This window comes from Anomaloglossus baeobatrachus, chromosome 7 (assembly GCF_048569485.1).
Source record: "Anomaloglossus baeobatrachus isolate aAnoBae1 chromosome 7, aAnoBae1.hap1, whole genome shotgun sequence".
NCBI classification, from domain to species: Eukaryota; Metazoa; Chordata; class Amphibia; order Anura; family Aromobatidae; genus Anomaloglossus; species Anomaloglossus baeobatrachus.
The window spans coordinates 36,716,265-36,733,095 of record NC_134359.1 but is presented as its reverse complement, the minus strand read 5'-3'; the positions used below and the strand labels follow the sequence as shown (position 1 = coordinate 36,733,095).

Sequence of the window (16,831 nt, the reverse complement as noted above, 5' to 3'; positions counted from 1 at the left end):
GGGGAATGGTCCCTTCACCCGGACGTATTTCAAGAGATCTGTTGCCGCTGGGGGATGCCGGACGTCGACCTAATGGCGTCCCGGCACAACAACAAGGTCCCGGCATTCATGGCACGGTCTCAAGATCACAGAGCTCTGGCGGCAGACGCATGAGTTCAGGATTGGTCGCAGTTTCAACTGCCTTATGTGTTTCCTCCTCTGGCACTGTTGCCCAGAGTGTTACGTAAGATCAGGTCAGACTGCCGCCGCGCCATCCTCGTCGCTCCAGACTGGCCGAGGAGGTCGTGGTACCCGGATCTGTGGCATCTCACGGTGGGTCAACCGTGGGCACTACCAGACCGACCAGACTTGCTGTCTCAAGGGCCGTTTTTCCATCTGAATTCTGCGGCCCTCAACCTGACTGTGTGGCCATTGAGTCCTGGATCCTAGCATCTTCAGGGTTATCTCAAGAGGTCATTGCCACTATGAGACAGGCCAGGAAACCAACGTCCGCCAAGATCTACCACAGGACGTGGAGGATCTTCTTATCCTGGTGCGCTGATCAGGGTTTTACTCCCTGGCCATTTGCCTTGCCCACTTTTCTTTCCTTCCTTCAATCCGGATTGGAAAAGGGTTTGTCGCTCGGTTCTCTTAAGGGACAAGTCTCAGCGCTCTCTGTGTTTTTCCAGAAGCGCCTAGCCAGACTTCCAAAGGTGCGCACGTTCCTACAGGGGGTTTGTCACATAGTTCCTCCTTACAAGCGTCCGTTAGAACCCTGGGATCTGAACAGGGTGCTGATGGCTCTTCAGAAACCACCTTTTGAGCCAATGAAGGATATTTCTCTTTCACGCCTTTCGCAGAAAGTGGTCTTCCTAGTATCAGTCACATCACTTCGGAGAGTGTCTGAGCTAGCAGCGCTGTCATGCAAGGCTCCTTTCCTGGTGTTTCACCAGGACAAGGTGGTTCTGCGTCCGGTTCCGGAATTTCTCCCTAAGGTGGTATCCCCCTTTCATCTCAATCAGGATATCTCCTTACCTTCTCTTTGTCCACATCCAGTTCACCAATGTGAAAAGGATTTGCACTTGTTGGATCTGGTGAGAGCACTCAGACTCTACATTTCTCGTACGGCGCCCCTGCGCCGGTCGGATGCACTCTTTGTCCTTGTCGCTGGCCAGCGTAAAGGGTCACAGGCTTCCAAATCAACCCTGGCTCGGTGGATCAAGGAACCAATTCTCGAAGCTTACCGTTCCTCTGGGCTTCCGGTTCCCTCAGGGCTGAAGGCCCATTCTACCAGAGCCGTGGGTGCGTCCTGGGCTTTGCGGCACCAGGCTACGGCTCAGCAGGTGTGTCAGGCGGCTACCTGGTCGAGTCTGCACACTTTCACGAAACACTATCAGGTGCATACCTATGCTTCGGCAGATGCCAGCCTAGGTAGGCGAGTCCTTCAGGCGGCGGTTGCCCACCTGTAGGAAGGGGCCGTTTTACGGCTCTATTACGAGGTATTATTTTACCCACCCAGGGACTGCTTTTGGACGTCCCAATTGTCTGGGTCTCCCAATGGAGCGACGAAGAAGGGAATTTTGTTTACTTACCGTAAATTCCTTTTTCTTCTAGCTCCAATTGGGAGACCCAGCACCCGCCCCTGTTCCCTTCGGGCTGTTGTTCTTTGTGTACACATGTTGTTCATGTTGAATGGTTTTCAGTTTTCCGAACTTCCTTCGGATTTAATTACTTTAGACCAAATTATAAGTTTCCTCCTTCCTGCTTTTGCACCAAAACTGAGGAGCCCGTGACTCACGGGGGGGGTGTATAGGCAGAAGGGGAGGGGCTTTACACTTTTAAGTGTAATACTTTGTGTGGCCTCCGGAGGCAGAAGCTATACACCCAATTGTCTGGGTCTCCCAATTGGAGCTAGAAGAAAAGGAATTTACGGTAAGTAAACAAAATTCCCTTCTTTCAGATGTTTCCAAGATTGGAGTAGATGTATTAATGAATTTATAAGAGGCTTATAATTAATTTGATATAGTAACAAGGGGTTTGCTGGGAGCTGAATCCCCAAATATTTAATGGACCTGGTACACCACTGGAAGGGAAATAAGTTATCAATTTTACCCGATTTGTACATTGCCAATGCCTCAGTTTTTTTGTAATTTACCCTGAAGCCTGAGGCCTTTCCAAAATTATTCAATGTGTTCATTATCTCTGGAATCGCTTGAGAGGGATTGGCAATAAACAATAAAATATCATCGGCAAAAGCCAAAAGTTTAATTGTTGTCCCACCGACTCTCATGCCCTGAAATATTGCTAAATTATGTAGGGTCCTCAACATTGGGTCCAGAGCCAAATTAAACAATAAAGGTGACAAGGGACACCCCTGCCTCGTTCCTCTCTGTACCTCAAATGGCTCAGAGAATGTATTATTTATAGATAGTCTGGATTTGGGGTCTGTGTATATCATCTTGACTGCTTCGCAAAACCAGGATCCTGCCTGGCGACATGCCAAAAGATTATGTAAATAGGCCCAAGAGACCCTGTCAAAGGCCTTGTCCGCATCAAGGCTAACTACTATATGTTTGGTACATCTATGCTTCCTGCTATAAGAGAGCCCCAATAGCCGTGCTGATGTTATAGGTGATGGATTTCCCGTGCACGAATCCCGTTTGGAAGGGCAGAATAAGATCTGGAATCACTTGTTGTAATCTACCAGCTAGTATTTTAGTAAAGATTTTAAAATCAGAGTTGAGTAATGAGATGGGTCTGTATCCCTCCACCTGTAGTGGGTCTGTATCCCTCCACCTGTAGTGGGTCTGTATCCCTCCACCTGTAGTGGGTCTGTATCCCTCCACCTGTAGTGGGTCTGTATCCCTCCACCTGTAGTGGGTCTGTATCCCTCCACCTGTAGTGGGTCTGTATCCCTCCACCTGTAGTGGGTCTGTATCCCTCCACCTGTAGTGGGTCTGTATCCCTCCACCTGTAGTGGGTCTGTATCCCTCCACCTGTAGTGGGTCTGTATCCCTCCACCTGTAGTGGGTCTGTATCCCTCCACCTGTAGTGGGTCTGTATCCCTCCACCTGTAGTGGGTCTGCATCCCTCCACCTGTAGTGGGTCTGTATCCCTCCACCTGTAGTGGGTCTGCATCCCTCCACCTGTAGTGGGTCTGCATCCCTCCACCTGTAGTGGGTCTGCATCCCTCCACCTGTAGTGGGTCTGCATCCCTCCACCTGTAGTGGGTCTGTATCCCTCCACCTGTAGTGGGTCTGTATCCCTCCACCTGTAGTGGGTCTGTATCCCTCCACCTGTAGTGGGTCTGTATCCCTCCACCTGTAGTGGGTCTGCATCCCTCCACCTGTAGTGGGTCTGCATCCCTCCACCTGTAGTGGGTCTGCATCCCTCCACCTGTAGTGGGTCTGCATCCCTCCACCTGTAGTGGGTCTGCATCCCTCCACCTGTAGTGGGTCTGTATCCCTCCACCTGTAGTGGGTCTGTATCCCTCCACCTGTAGTGGGTCTGTATCCCTCCACCTGTAGTGGGTCTGTATCCCTCCACCTGTAGTGGGTCTGTATCCCTCCACCTGTAGTGGGTCTGTATCCCTCCACCTGTAGTGGGTCTGTATCCCTCCACCTGTAGTGGGTCTGCATCCCTCCACCTGTAGTGGGTCTGCATCCCTCCACCTGTAGTGGGTCTGCATCCCTCCACCTGTAGTGGGTCTGCATCCCTCCACCTGTAGTGGGTCTGCATCCCTCCACCTGTAGTGGGTCTGCATCCCTCCACCTGTAGTGGGTCTGCATCCCTCCACCTGTAGTGGGTCTGCATCCCTCCACCTGTAGTGGGTCTGCATCCCTCCACCTGTAGTGGGTCTGTATCCCTCCACCTGTAGTGGGTCTGCATCCCTCCACCTGTAGTGGGTCTGCATCCCTCCACCTGTAGTGGGTCTGTATCCCTCCACCTGTAGTGGGTCTGCATCCCTCCACCTGTAGTGGGTCTGCATCCCTCCACCTGTAGTGGGTCTGTATCCCTCCACCTGTAGTGGGTCTGTATCCCTCCACCTGTAGTGGGTCTGCATCCCTCCACCTGTAGTGGGTCTGTATCCCTCCACCTGTAGTGGGTCTGCATCCCTCCACCTGTAGTGGGTCTGCATCCCTCCACCTGTAGTGGGTCTGCATCCCTCCACCTGTAGTGGGTCTGTATCCCTCCACCTGTAGTGGGTCTGTATCCCTCCACCTGTAGTGGGTCTGTATCCCTCCACCTGTAGTGGGTCTGTATCCCTCCACCTGTAGTGGGTCTGTATCCCTCCACCTGTAGTGGGTCTGCATCCCTCCACCTGTAGTGGGTCTGTATCCCTCCACCTGTAGTGGGTCTGTATCCCTCCACCTGTAGTGGGTCTGTATCCCTCCACCTGTAGTGGGTCTGTATCCCTCCACCTGTAGTGGGTCTGTATCCCTCCACCTGTAGTGGGTCTTTTCCTGGCTTAGGTAATACTATAATGTTTGCCTCATTGAACCTGTCGGGAATTATTCTATCTGTGACTATCTTATTATACACTGCACATAGATGAGGACCGATAGAGGCTCCCAAGATCTTTATAATATTCGTTACTAAATCCGTCGGGCCCTGGGCTTTTGGCTAGTTTAAGAGTGCCAATAGTTTTTACTATTTCTGAAATATTTATAGGGGCGTTTAGTACTACTCTTTGTTCCTCTGTCAAGATGGGCGCTCTGGTACCATGGATAAAATCAGCTTCCCCGTCAACCTCCTCGGTTCCGCCTCATACAGCGAGCCAAAGATTACCCTGAACTCCTCCACTATTTCCTCATCTTTTGTTACCATGGTACCATCTTTCTTTTTAATTTTGTGGATTCTAGTGGTGGTTCTAAAGGGTTTGGTTAAAGAAGCTAGTAATTTCCCAGGTTTGTTGCCCCATTTAAAGTATTTATGTTTCTGGTAGTCCAGGTTACTAAGTGCCATCTCATGGGCCAAGGTGTCCGCCGCCTCCTTGGCCTCCAAGAAATGTTGTTTTGTCGCATCCGTGGTGTTATTTTTAAAATCTTTATATGCCTGCGTGAGAAGCTTTTTGTGCTGATATAGTTTGTTCCAGGAGCTTTTTTCTCTTATGGCTGACATATGATATTATCTGACCTCTTACTACTGCCTTGGAGGCAGCCCAATACAAACCAGTGTCCCCACTATGCTCGTGATTATCCTTCTCATAAAAGCTCCAGTAGTTTTGTAAAGAAGCTTTGAAATCCTCAGATTGATATAAATATGAAGGAAACCTCCACCTTCTTTCCCGTAGTATTGTGGTAGATAATAACAAATTAAAAGTAACCGGTGCATGATCCGAAATACAGATGTCTAGGATGTTGGAGGAAAGTAAATGTGTCATCAGAGCTGGGCTTAGTAGCCAATAGTCAATCCGTGTATGTAAGTCATGGACATGTGAATAAAATGTATAATCTTTATCTATTGGGAGCTGCATGCGCCATGTGTCTATTAGTCCCAATTGATTGACGAGATATTGCAAACCACTATGGAGCGCCAATAGAGGAGATGGCTGGGGACTTGACCTGTCTAAAATTCCATCATGAGCCTCATTGAAATCTCCGCCTACAATTAAATTAGTCATATCCCAACCTGTGATACTTTCGATCAATCTGGCTCTGAACTGTGGATCAGGAATATTTGGTGCATATATGTTTGCTAAGTTGTAGATAGTGCCCTCTATCTTCACTTTCACCAATAATAATCTCCCCATAGGGTCCTCTGAAACCTCCAGAACTTCATGACTAATATGCTTATTGATCAATATAGCTACCCCTCTTTGTTTTCTCGTAAATGACGCTTCTGCGCATACGGCATATTTTCTGCTGTGAAGAAATGGGTGATTGCCCTTCATCCAGTGTGTTTCCAGGTCCCGGGTGCTTTCCGTTTTCAGTGGCACAGCTGCAGGGGGAGCCCTGGTTACTTTTTTTGATCCTCCTCGGTCTTTGAATCAGAATAGATGCGTCTACGTCATACACACTCGCCGGTCCTGCGCAGGCGCACTACTATATTTTTTTGATCTGCCCTGCTCAGAGCCTCAATGCCGGCAAGTGTGTATGATGTCAGACGTATCATGCACCGCAGCTTCAGAAGGACAACAGAGGCGGCAACAAAGATGGCCGAAAGAGGTGGCACCGGAGGACAAGAACACACATCCACCGCAGTGACCGGCTTAGTTATAAAGTGTTTTTTATGTTCTACACAGCGGCCTGGGCTCTTATATACAGCAGGTTAGAATGCCCAGTGGTGGTGGCTGCAGCTTACAGGGCAAAAAACTGGTGACCGGTTCCCTTTAACATTAGTGGGGAGCGTGCGCCGTTCCATGATCCGTGATCGCGGTACTCCAATGGGTTGTCATGACAGCCAGGGGTCAGCCGATGACCCCATCACAACATTGCAAAAAGAGGCGATCGAAACATCACAACTATCCCAAACTGTCACCTGTAAAAATATTAGCTCAGGGTGCAAAAAATGCCATCACATAGCCCCAGATCCCAAAACATGAAAACATTACGGGTCTCGGAAAAATGGTGACAAAAGCAAATATTTTTTTTATATATATATATATATATATATATATATATATATGTGTGTGTGTGTGTGTGCATGTGTGTATATATATATATATATATATATATATGTATATGTATATATATGCATGTATGTGTGTGCATATATGTATGTATGTGTGTGTATATATGTATATATATGTGTATGTATATATATATATATGTGTGTGTATGTGTATGTATATATATATATATATATATATATATATATATATATATATATATATATATATATATATATATATATATATATATATATATATATATATATATATATAATCATACTTTTTTTGGTTTTGTTTCCACACCACTAAACATACAGTGCTGGCCAAAAGTATTGGCACCCCTGCAATTCTGTCAGATAATACTCAGTTTCTTCTTGAAAATGATTGCAATCACAAATTCTTTGGTATTATTATCTTCATTTATTTTGCTTGCAATGAAAAAAAACACAAAAGAGAATGAAACAAAAATGAAATCATTGCTCATTTCACACAAAACTTCAAAAATGGGCCAGACAAAAGTATTGGCACCCTCAGCCTAATACTTGGTTGCACTACCTTTAGCCAAAATAACTGCGAACAACTGCTTCCGGTAACCATCAATGAGTTTCTTACAATGCTCTGCTGGGATTTTAGACCATTCTTCTTTGGCAAACTGCTACAGGTCCCTGAGATTTGAAGGGTGCCTTCTCCAAACTGCCATTGTGAGATCTCTCCACAGGTGTTCTATGGGGTTCAGGTCTGGAGTCATTGCTGGCCACTTTAGTAGTCTCCAGTGCTTTCTCTCAAACCATTTTCTAGTGTTTTTTGAAGTGTGTTTTGGGTCATTGTCCTGCTGGAAGACCCATGACCTCTGAGGGAGACCCAGCTTTCTCACACTGGGCCCTACATTATGCTGCAAATTTGTTGGTAGTCTTCAGACTTCATAATGCCATGCACACGGTCAAGCAGTCCAGTACCAGAGGCAGCAAAGCAACCCTAAAACATCAGGGAACCTCCGCCATGTTTGACTGTAGGGACCGTGTTCTTTTCTTTGAATGCCTCTTTTTTTCTTCGGCGCTCCATTGGGAGACCCAGCCGATTGGGTGTATAGCACTGCCTCCGGAGGCCACACAAAGCAATTACACTAAAAAGTGTAAGGCCCCTCCCCTTCTGGCTATACACCCCCAGTGGGATCACTGGCTCACCAGTTTTCTGCTTTGTGCGAAGGAGGTCAGACATCCACGCATAGCTCCACTGTTTAGTCAGCAGTAGCTGCTGACTATATCGGATGGAAGAAAAGAGGGCCCATATGGGGCCCCCAGCATGCTCCCTTCTCACCCCACTTGTGGTTTGTAAGGTTGAGGTACCCATTGCGGGTACGGAGGCTGGAGCCCACATGCTGTTTTCCTTCCCCATCCCCCTGAAGGGCTCTGAGGAAGTGGGATCTTACCGGCCACCAAGCCCTGAGGCCGGGCTCCATCCACAGACCCATAGAACCTGCTGGATGTGGAGCGGGAGTGCCGTTCAGGGACAAGGCCCTGCAACTTTCAGGTACTCTGTGTCCCCGTATGGCAGGCCACGCACACCCCAGGCTTGCTGGGTGTGCTAGTGCGCCGGGGACTGTAGCGCTGTGCGCTGGGCTTATAGTCCCCGCAGATTACTGGGGGACTTTATGTGTGTGGATCGCCGCGCCGACCGCCCCTGGAGCGGCGGCGCAGCTGCGACTTGTAGTGCGCCGGGGACGCGCCGACCGCGCTTTTACGGCGGCGGCGCTTCTAACTTTAGTCCCCGGCTTTCTGCGGCCTAGCTCCGCTTCGTTAACGCCCCCCACCCTGTCAATCAGGGTAGGGGAGAGACGTTGTTCAATCGGCAGCGCCGAGGGCTGGAGCACGATTTACATGCTCCAGCCCTCTCACTGAGCACAGTAGGACACAGGCTTCGCGCTTTTTCTCTGTGCACGCCCTAGGCCCGCCCCCAGGCTTGCAGCTCCCCAGGACGCCGGCAGCCATTATACACATGCAGTCTGGCTGGAGAACGGACGCAGGCTCTGGGGGACCCAGGCTAGGGGTTTCTGGCGACCACACACCCGCGCTAAGCGGGCGGTAAGCAGCACATACGTGCGGCCCCACTAGTGCCACAGTGTTATATTTTTCGCTGTACCATAGACACTGCTGTGTCTAGATATATTTATATACTGCACTGTAAGGTCGCTTCTTGGCTGTACACCCTATATTGCTTTGAGGAGACAACAGCATGTCATCCGCAAAACGCAAGGGTGCCAAGGCACGGGCTGTATACACTGCTTGTACAGCATGTGGGGCTAATCTACCAGCAGGCTCCAACGACTCTCATTGTGTGCAATGTTCAGTCCCAGTGGCACTTCGTCAGCCAGAGCCTATTGTGGTGGTAGCCCAGGCAGAGGCGCCTGTGAACCCTGCCCCGGTGACGGGGACAGAATTTGCAGTCTTTGCTGATAAAATGTCTGTGACTATGACAAAAATCCTGGAGACCTTGCAGTCCAGGCCAGTTGCTCAGACCATAGACACTGCTGTGTCTATGTTCCCCGGTCCCCCTCAGTTGGAACTAATCCGTACTTCAAGGGGGTCCCAGGCATCACAGGCTGTGGGCTCTGACTCCGATGACAGTCCCAGTCCGCCTAAGCGAGCTCGCTGGGAGAGACCCTCCACGTCATCACGCGGATCAGGGTCTCAGCGAGAAGGGTCCCTATATGAGGGTTCAGAGGTGGGTGATCAGGAGTCTTGTCCTGACGCCGCACTCAATTTGGATACGCCAGATGGTGACGCCATGGTAAATGACCTTATAGCGGCCATCAATAGGCTGTTGGATATTTCTCCCCCAGCCCCTTCTGCAGAGGAGGCAGCTGCACAGCAGGAGAAATTCCATTTTCTGTATCCCAAGCGTAAATTGAGTACTTTTCTGGACCACTCTGACTTCAGAGAATCCATCCAGAAACACAATACTTATCCGGACAAGCGTTTTTCTAAACGCCTTAAGGATACACGTTATCCTTTTCCCCCTGACGTGGTCAAACGCTGGACCCAGTGTCCAAAAGTGGACCCTCCAATATCCAGGCTTGCAGCTAGATCCATAGTTGCAGTGGAGGATGGGGCTTCACTTAAAGATGCCAATGACAGACAGATGGACCTTTGGTTGAAATCTGTCTATGAAGCTATCGGCGCGTCGTTTGCTCCAGCATTCGCGGCCGTGTGGGCGCTCCAAGCTATTTCAGCTGGTCTGGCACAGGTGGACTCTCTCATACGTCCAGCAGTGCCGCAAGTGGCGTCCCTAACTACGCAAATGTCTGCGTTTGCGACCTACGCTATCAATGCGGTACTGGACTCTACGAGCCGTACCTCAATGGCATCCGCCAACTCTGTAGTTTTGCGCAGAGCCTTGTGGTTAAAGGAATGGAAAGCAGATTCTGCTTCTAAAAAATGTTTAACCAGCTTGCCATTGTCTGGAGACAGACTGTTTGGTGAGCAATTGGCGGAAATCATTAAACAGTCCAAAGGTAAGGACTCCTCCTTACCCCAGCCCAGATCAAGCAAACCTCCACAGAGGAAGTGGCAGTCAAAGTTTCGGTCCTTTCGAGGCTCGGGCAAGCCCCAATTCTCCTCGTCCAAAGGGACTCAGAAAGAGCAAAGGAGCTCTGATTCCTGGCGGGCTCACTCACGCCCCAAGAAAGCAACCGGAGGTACCGCTTCCGAGGCGGCTGCCTCATGACTTTCGGCCGCCTCCCTCCGCATCCTCGGTCGGTGGCAGGCTCTCCCGCTTTTGCGACATTTGGCTGCCACAGGTCAAAGACCGGTGGGTAACAGACATTTTGTCTCACGGGTACAGGATAGAGTTCAGTACTCGGCCTCCGCCTCGGTTCTTCAGAACTTCCCCACATCCCGACCGAGCAGATGCCCTTCTGCAGGCGGTGAATTCTCTAAGAGCAGAAGGAGTGGTGGTCCCTGTTCCTCTTCAGGAACGAGGTCAAGGTTTTTACTCCAATCTCTTTGTGGTGCCAAAAAAGGACGGCTCATTCCGTCCTGTTCTGGACCTAAAACTGCTCAACAAGCATGTGAACGCCAGGCGGTTCCGGATGGAATCCCTCCGCTCAGTCATTGCCTCAATGTCTCAAGGAGATTTCCTAGCATCAATAGACATCAAGGATGCTTATCTCCACGTGCCGATTGCTACAGAGCACCAACGCTTTCTACGCTTCGTGATAGGAGACGACCATCTTCAGTTCGTAGCTCTGCCATTTGGTCTAGCGACAGCCCCACGGGTGTTCACCAAGATCATGGCGGCAGTGGTAGCAGTCTTGCACTCTCAGGGACACTCTGTGATCCCTTACTTGGACGATCTACTGGTCAAGGCACCCTCTCAAGAGGCATGCCAACTCAGCTTGACTGTTGCACTGGAGACTCTCCAGACGTTCGGGTGGATCATCAACTTCTCAAAGTCAAATCTGTCACCGACCCAATCACTAACGTATCTTGGCATGGAGTTTCATACTCTCTCAGCGATAGTGAAGCTTCCGCTGGACAAGCAGAGGTCACTACAGACTGGGGTGCAGGCTCTCCTTCAAAGTCAGTCGCACTCCTTAAGACGCCTCATGCACTTCCTCGGGAAGATGGTGGCGGCAATGGAAGCGGTTCCGTTTGCGCAGTTTCATCTGCGCCCACTTCAATGGGACATTCTCCGCCAATGGGACGGGAAGTCAACATCCCTGGACAGGAAAGTCTCCCTTTCCCAGACGGCCAAGGACTCTCTGCAGTGGTGGCTTCTTCCCACCTCATTATCACAGGGAAGATCCTTCCTACCACCGTCTTGGGCGGTGGTCACGACAGACGCGAGTCTGTCAGGGTGGGGAGCAGTTTTTCTCCACCACAGGGCTCAGGGTACGTGGACTCAGCAGGAGTCCACCCTTCAGATCAATGTTCTGGAAATCAGAGCAGTGTATCTTGCCCTACTAGCCTTCCAGCAGTGGCTGGAAGGAAGGCAGATCCGAATTCAGTCGGACAACTCCACAGCGGTGGCATACATCAACCACCAAGGGGGGACACGCAGTCGGCAAGCCTTCCAGGAAGTCCGGCGGATTCTGATGTGGGTGGAAGCCACGGCCTCCACCATATCCGCAGTTCACATCCCCGGCGTAGAAAACTGGGAAGCAGACTTCCTCAGTCGCCAGGGCATGGACGCAGGGGAATGGTCCCTTCACCCAGACGTGTTTCAGGAAATCTGTCGCCGATGGGGAAGGCCGGACGTCGACCTCATGGCGTCCCGGCACAACAACAAGGTCCCAACCTTCATGGCACGGTCTCGCGATCAAAGAGCGCTGGCGGCAGACGCCCTAGTGCAAGATTGGTCGCAGTTCCGGCTCCCTTATGTGTTTCCACCTCTGGCACTCTTGCCCAGAGTGCTACGCAAGATCAGATCCGATTGCAGCCGCGTCATACTCGTCGCCCCAGACTGGCCGAGGAGGGCGTGGTATCCGGATCTGTGGCAGCTCACGGTCGGCCAACCGTGGGCACTACCAGACCGACCAGACTTACTGTCCCAAGGGCCGTTTTTCCATCGGAATTCTGCGGCCCTGAACCTGACTGTGTGGCCATTGAGTCCTGGATCCTAGCGTCTTCAGGATTGTCTCAAGGGGTCGTTGCCACCATGAGACAGGCTAGGAAGCCCACGTCCGCTAAGATCTACCACAGAACGTGGAGGATATTCTTATCCTGGTGCTCTGCTCAGGGAGTGTCTCCCTGGCCATTTGCATTGCCTACCTTTCTTTCTTTCCTGCAATCTGGGTTAGAAAAAGGTTTGTCGCTCGGCTCCCTTAAAGGTCAGGTCTCGGCGCTATCCGTCTTTTTGCAGAGGCGTTTGGCACGCCTTCCTAAGGTGCGCACGTTCCTACAGGGGGTTTGCCATATCGTACCCCCGTACAAGCGGCCGTTAGATCCATGGGATCTGAACAGGGTACTAGTTGCCCTCCAGAAGCCGCCCTTCGAGCCTCTGAGGGAGGTTTCACTTTCTAGACTATCACAGAAAGTGGCTTTTCTGGTAGCGATCACATCTCTTCGGAGAGTGTCTGAGCTGGCAGCGCTATCATCCAAGGCTCCCTTCCTGGTCTTCCACCAGGACAAGGTAGTGCTGCGCCCCATTCAGGAGTTTCTCCCGAAGGTGGTATCCTCTTTTCATCTTAATCAGGATATCTCTTTGCCTTCGTTTTGTCCTCATGCAGTTCATCGGTATGAGAAGGATTTACATTTGTTGGATCTGGTGAGAGCACTCAGAATCTACATTTCCCGCACGGCGCCCTTGCGCCGTTCGGATGCACTCTTTGTCCTTGTCGCTGGTAAGCGCAAAGGGTCGCAGGCTTCTAAGGCCACCCTGGCTCGATGGATCAAAGAACCAATTCTTGAAGCCTACCGTTCTGCTGGGCTTCCGGTTCCATCAGGGCTGAAGGCCCATTCTACCAGAGCCGTGGGTGCGTCCTGGGCATTGCGACACCAGGCTACAGCTCAACAGGTGTGCCAGGCAGCTACCTGGTCGAGTCTGCACACTTTCACCAAACATTATCAGGTGCATACCTATGCTTCGGCGGACGCCAGCCTAGGTAGAAGAGTCCTGCAGGCGGCAGTTGCCTCCATATAGGGGAGGGCTGTCTTGCAGCTCTAACATGAGGTATTCTTTACCCACCCAGGGACAGCTTTTGGACGTCCCAATCGTCTGGGTCTCCCAATGGAGCGCCGAAGAAGAAGGGAATCTTGTTACTTACCGTAAATTCCTTTTCTTCTAGCTCCTATTGGGAGACCCAGCACCCGCCCTGTTGTCCTTCGGGATTTTTGGTTGTTTTTCGGGTACACATGTTGTTCATGTTGAACGGTTTTCAGTTCTCCGAGGTTACTTCGGAGTGAATTTGTTTAAACCAGTTATTGGCTTTCCTCCTTCTTGCTTTTGCACTAAAACTGGTGAGCCAGTGATCCCACTGGGGGTGTATAGCCAGAAGGGGAGGGGCCTTACACTTTTTAGTGTAATTGCTTTGTGTGGCCTCCGGAGGCAGTGCTATACACCCAATCGGCTGGGTCTCCCAATAGGAGCTAGAAGAAAAGGAATTTACGGTAAGTAACAAAATTCCCTTCTTTTTCCTGTAAACTATGTTGATGGCTTTTCCCAAAAAGCTCTACTTTTGTCTCATCTGACCAGAGAACATTCTTCCAAAACATTTTAGGCTTTCTCAGGTAAGTTTTGGCAAACTCCAGCCTGGCTTTTTTATGTCTCGGGGTAAGAAGTGGGGTCTTCCTGGGTATCTTACCATACAGTCCCTTTGCATTCAGACGCCGACTGATAGTACGGGTTGACACTGTTGTACCCTCGGACTGCAGGGCAGCTTGAACTTGTTTGGAAGTTAGTCGAGGTTCTTTATCCACCATCCGCACAATCTTGCGTTGAAATCTCTCGTCAATTTTTCTTTTCCTTCCACATCTAGGGAGGTTAGCCACAGTGCCATGGGCTTTACACTTCTTGACACTGCGCACCGTAGACACAGGAACTTTCAGATCTTTGGAGATGGACTTGTAGCCTTGAGATTGCTCATGCTTCCTCACAATTTGGAGTCTCAAGTCCTCAGACCGTTCTTTGGTCTTCTTTCTTTTCTCCATGCTCAATGTGGTGCACACAAGGACACAGGACAGAGGTTGAGTCAACTTTAATCCATGTCAACTGGCTGGAAGTGTGATTTATTATTGCCAACACCTGTTAGGTGCCACAGGTAAGTTACAGGGGCTGTTAATTACACAAATTACAGAAGCATCACATGATTTTTCAAACAGTGCCAATACTTTTGTCCACCCTCTTTTTTATGTTTGGTGTGGAATTATATCCAATTTGGCTTTGACAATCTTTTTTTTTTTTTTCCATTGACGACAAATTAAATGAAGTTAATAATACCAAAGAATTTGTGATTGCAATCATTTTCAAGAAGAAACTGAGTATTATCTGACAGAATTGCAGGGGTGCCAATACTTTTGGCCAGCACTGTACATGTTTGGTATCTGCGGACTCATACTGACTTGGAGAATCCCAGAAACAATTGTGGAATTGCACTTTTTTTTTTTTTTTTTTTTGCAGTTTCATCGCTCTTGTAATCTCTTGTCCTGTTTTGCAGTACACTATGTGGTATCATTGAAAATTACAACTAGTCCCGCAAAAAAAACAAGCCCCCATACAGCTATAATGACGGAAAAATGAGAATTGATAGCTCTTGGAAGAAGGGAGGGAGAAAATGGAATATAGCCCTCTCATGAAGGGGTTAAGACTGGTATGAGAATGAAGTTGACTTATGAGTACAAGTGCATTCAGTCTCCGCTCTCCCAGCCTTATTACCTACTGCAGCTTGAACTGAGCAGTGTGAGATCGCAGCAGGGAGGAGGGACACTGAGGAGCTGTCAAAGCAAGTTTGGGGCTTGGCCAACTCTACATTAATAAACGCCCGCAGTACACGGATTTTAGGCTCAGGAAAGCTGATTGTAACATGCACTCTTTGTGATTTGTAATCTATACGGTGCACACTGATCCTAGAGGTCTGTAGTTACTTTCAGTTTCTCATAGTTAACCCCCGACAGATCGTTTACATTTTTTTTCTTTTTGCAGGGTAACTGGGACACATCTGGAAGCGAATTAAGTGAAGGGGAGCTCGAAAAGCGGAGAAGAACCCTCTTGGAGCAACTGGACGACGATCAATAGGAACAACTCATTACCAAATACGTTTACAGTTAACAAGCGACAAATGCCTGATTCTTCTAGTTTCTAGCAGGGAATTGTTCGCCTTCCACAAATCAAATCCGCTGCGCTCTGTACAAATAATTATCTCCATTGGAGAAATGTGCTCAGTGTTTAAAACTACAAGTTGTAAATTTCACTTTGTGTTTTTTGTTTTTTTTTTTTTTTCTTTTTCCCCCCTAATATTTGCCTTAAGCAACCAATGACAGAATGTGCCACTTGATTTACTGTAAAACAATTAAATTCATCTTGTTTTGGAGATCTATTTATCCCCATTGGCTCTGGGCAGGCGGGGGTGGGGGACTGAACTGTAATTCTGAATTTAAGCAGAATCTTATTTTTTTATATTCCATTTTATTTGCCGCCTTCCCCCCTCCCCCCCCCCCCCAGTGATTACTCTGTGGTAAACATTCTGCTGACCGGGCTATTTTTGTACATTTTTATGAAGTATTAAAGCCTTGTCTTTTAGTTTGTGTTAGTATTTATTTGAGAATTTTGGCTTTAGTTTCTCATTTATTTTACATTACAAGGATGTTTTCATGGGAATTATTCCAAAAAATGCTCAAGAATATAGGAGCCTCGTTCTTATACCGGAGTAGAAGTCGCAACTGCAACAGCCAAACAAAAAATAGCTCTTTGAAAAATGAATGATGCAGGAGAATGCTTTTATAATGTGCCTACATGGTGGCATTAGCTGAGCCCTATCCATACCACACGGGCGGGGACCGTCTGTGGTCAATGCCAGAACCCAAGAATATCGGATATAATCGGATAGCAACAGGTTAATCTCTAAGTGTAACAGAAGCTTCAACACATCAGTTTTTTGATTTTTTTTTTTTTTTTTTTTTTTTTTTTTGGAATTTAACATTTTTCTTGATTTCTTTATCGTTCCTATGGGAGACCCAGACATTGGGTGTATAGCTTCTGCCTCCGGAGGACACAGAAAGTACTACACTAAAAAGTGTAGCTCCTCCCTCTGAGCATATACACCCACTGGATAACCAAATATAGCCAGTTCAATGCTTTGTGTTCAGGAGGCATACATCCACACATGCATTCTCATCTGATTTTTGATTTTTGGAAAGAGTTTGAAGAAAAGCGGGTCCAAGCCTGGACTCCCGGCATGTCCCTTCTCACCCCACTGTGTCGGCGGTGCTGTTAAGGTTGATTTCAGGGCTGGAGCCTTACATGCCGCGCTCCTTCACCATCCCTCGGGCTCTGGCTTGAAGTGGGAGCCAGCACGGTTCTCCCTGCCTTGCAGGAGACCCGTCTCCATCCGCAGCCCTTCAGGATCCTGCCGGACGGAGCACTCATCCCCAGGGACTTGAAACCCTGCGTCTCACAAGCTAAGTATCTGAGACGTTATTTTCGGGGGGTCCCTTGTACTTTATTGTTGGGGAGAGGAGTGGGCTGTGTATCTATTCTGACATTTCCGGCCGGTTCTCTGCTTTTCGCCTGAGAACCGCGCCGATG

The 16,831-nt window shown here is 49.1% G+C and overlaps 1 protein-coding gene across 3 annotated transcripts in view; it reads left to right on the top strand.

The window, feature by feature from the left end:
- Window positions 1-15,826, top strand: part of PRPF40A (pre-mRNA processing factor 40A) — a 149,393-nt gene extending 133,567 nt beyond the window's left edge. For all 3 annotated transcript variants that reach the window (XM_075317223.1, XM_075317224.1, XM_075317222.1), the window contains one exon: window positions 15,230-15,826. In XM_075317223.1, the coding sequence (XP_075173338.1) occupies window positions 15,230-15,322 (93 nt within the window). In that variant the 3' untranslated portion in view covers window positions 15,323-15,826. The remainder of the gene's footprint in view (window positions 1-15,229) is intronic.
- The last annotated feature ends 1,005 nt before the right edge of the window (window positions 15,827-16,831 follow it).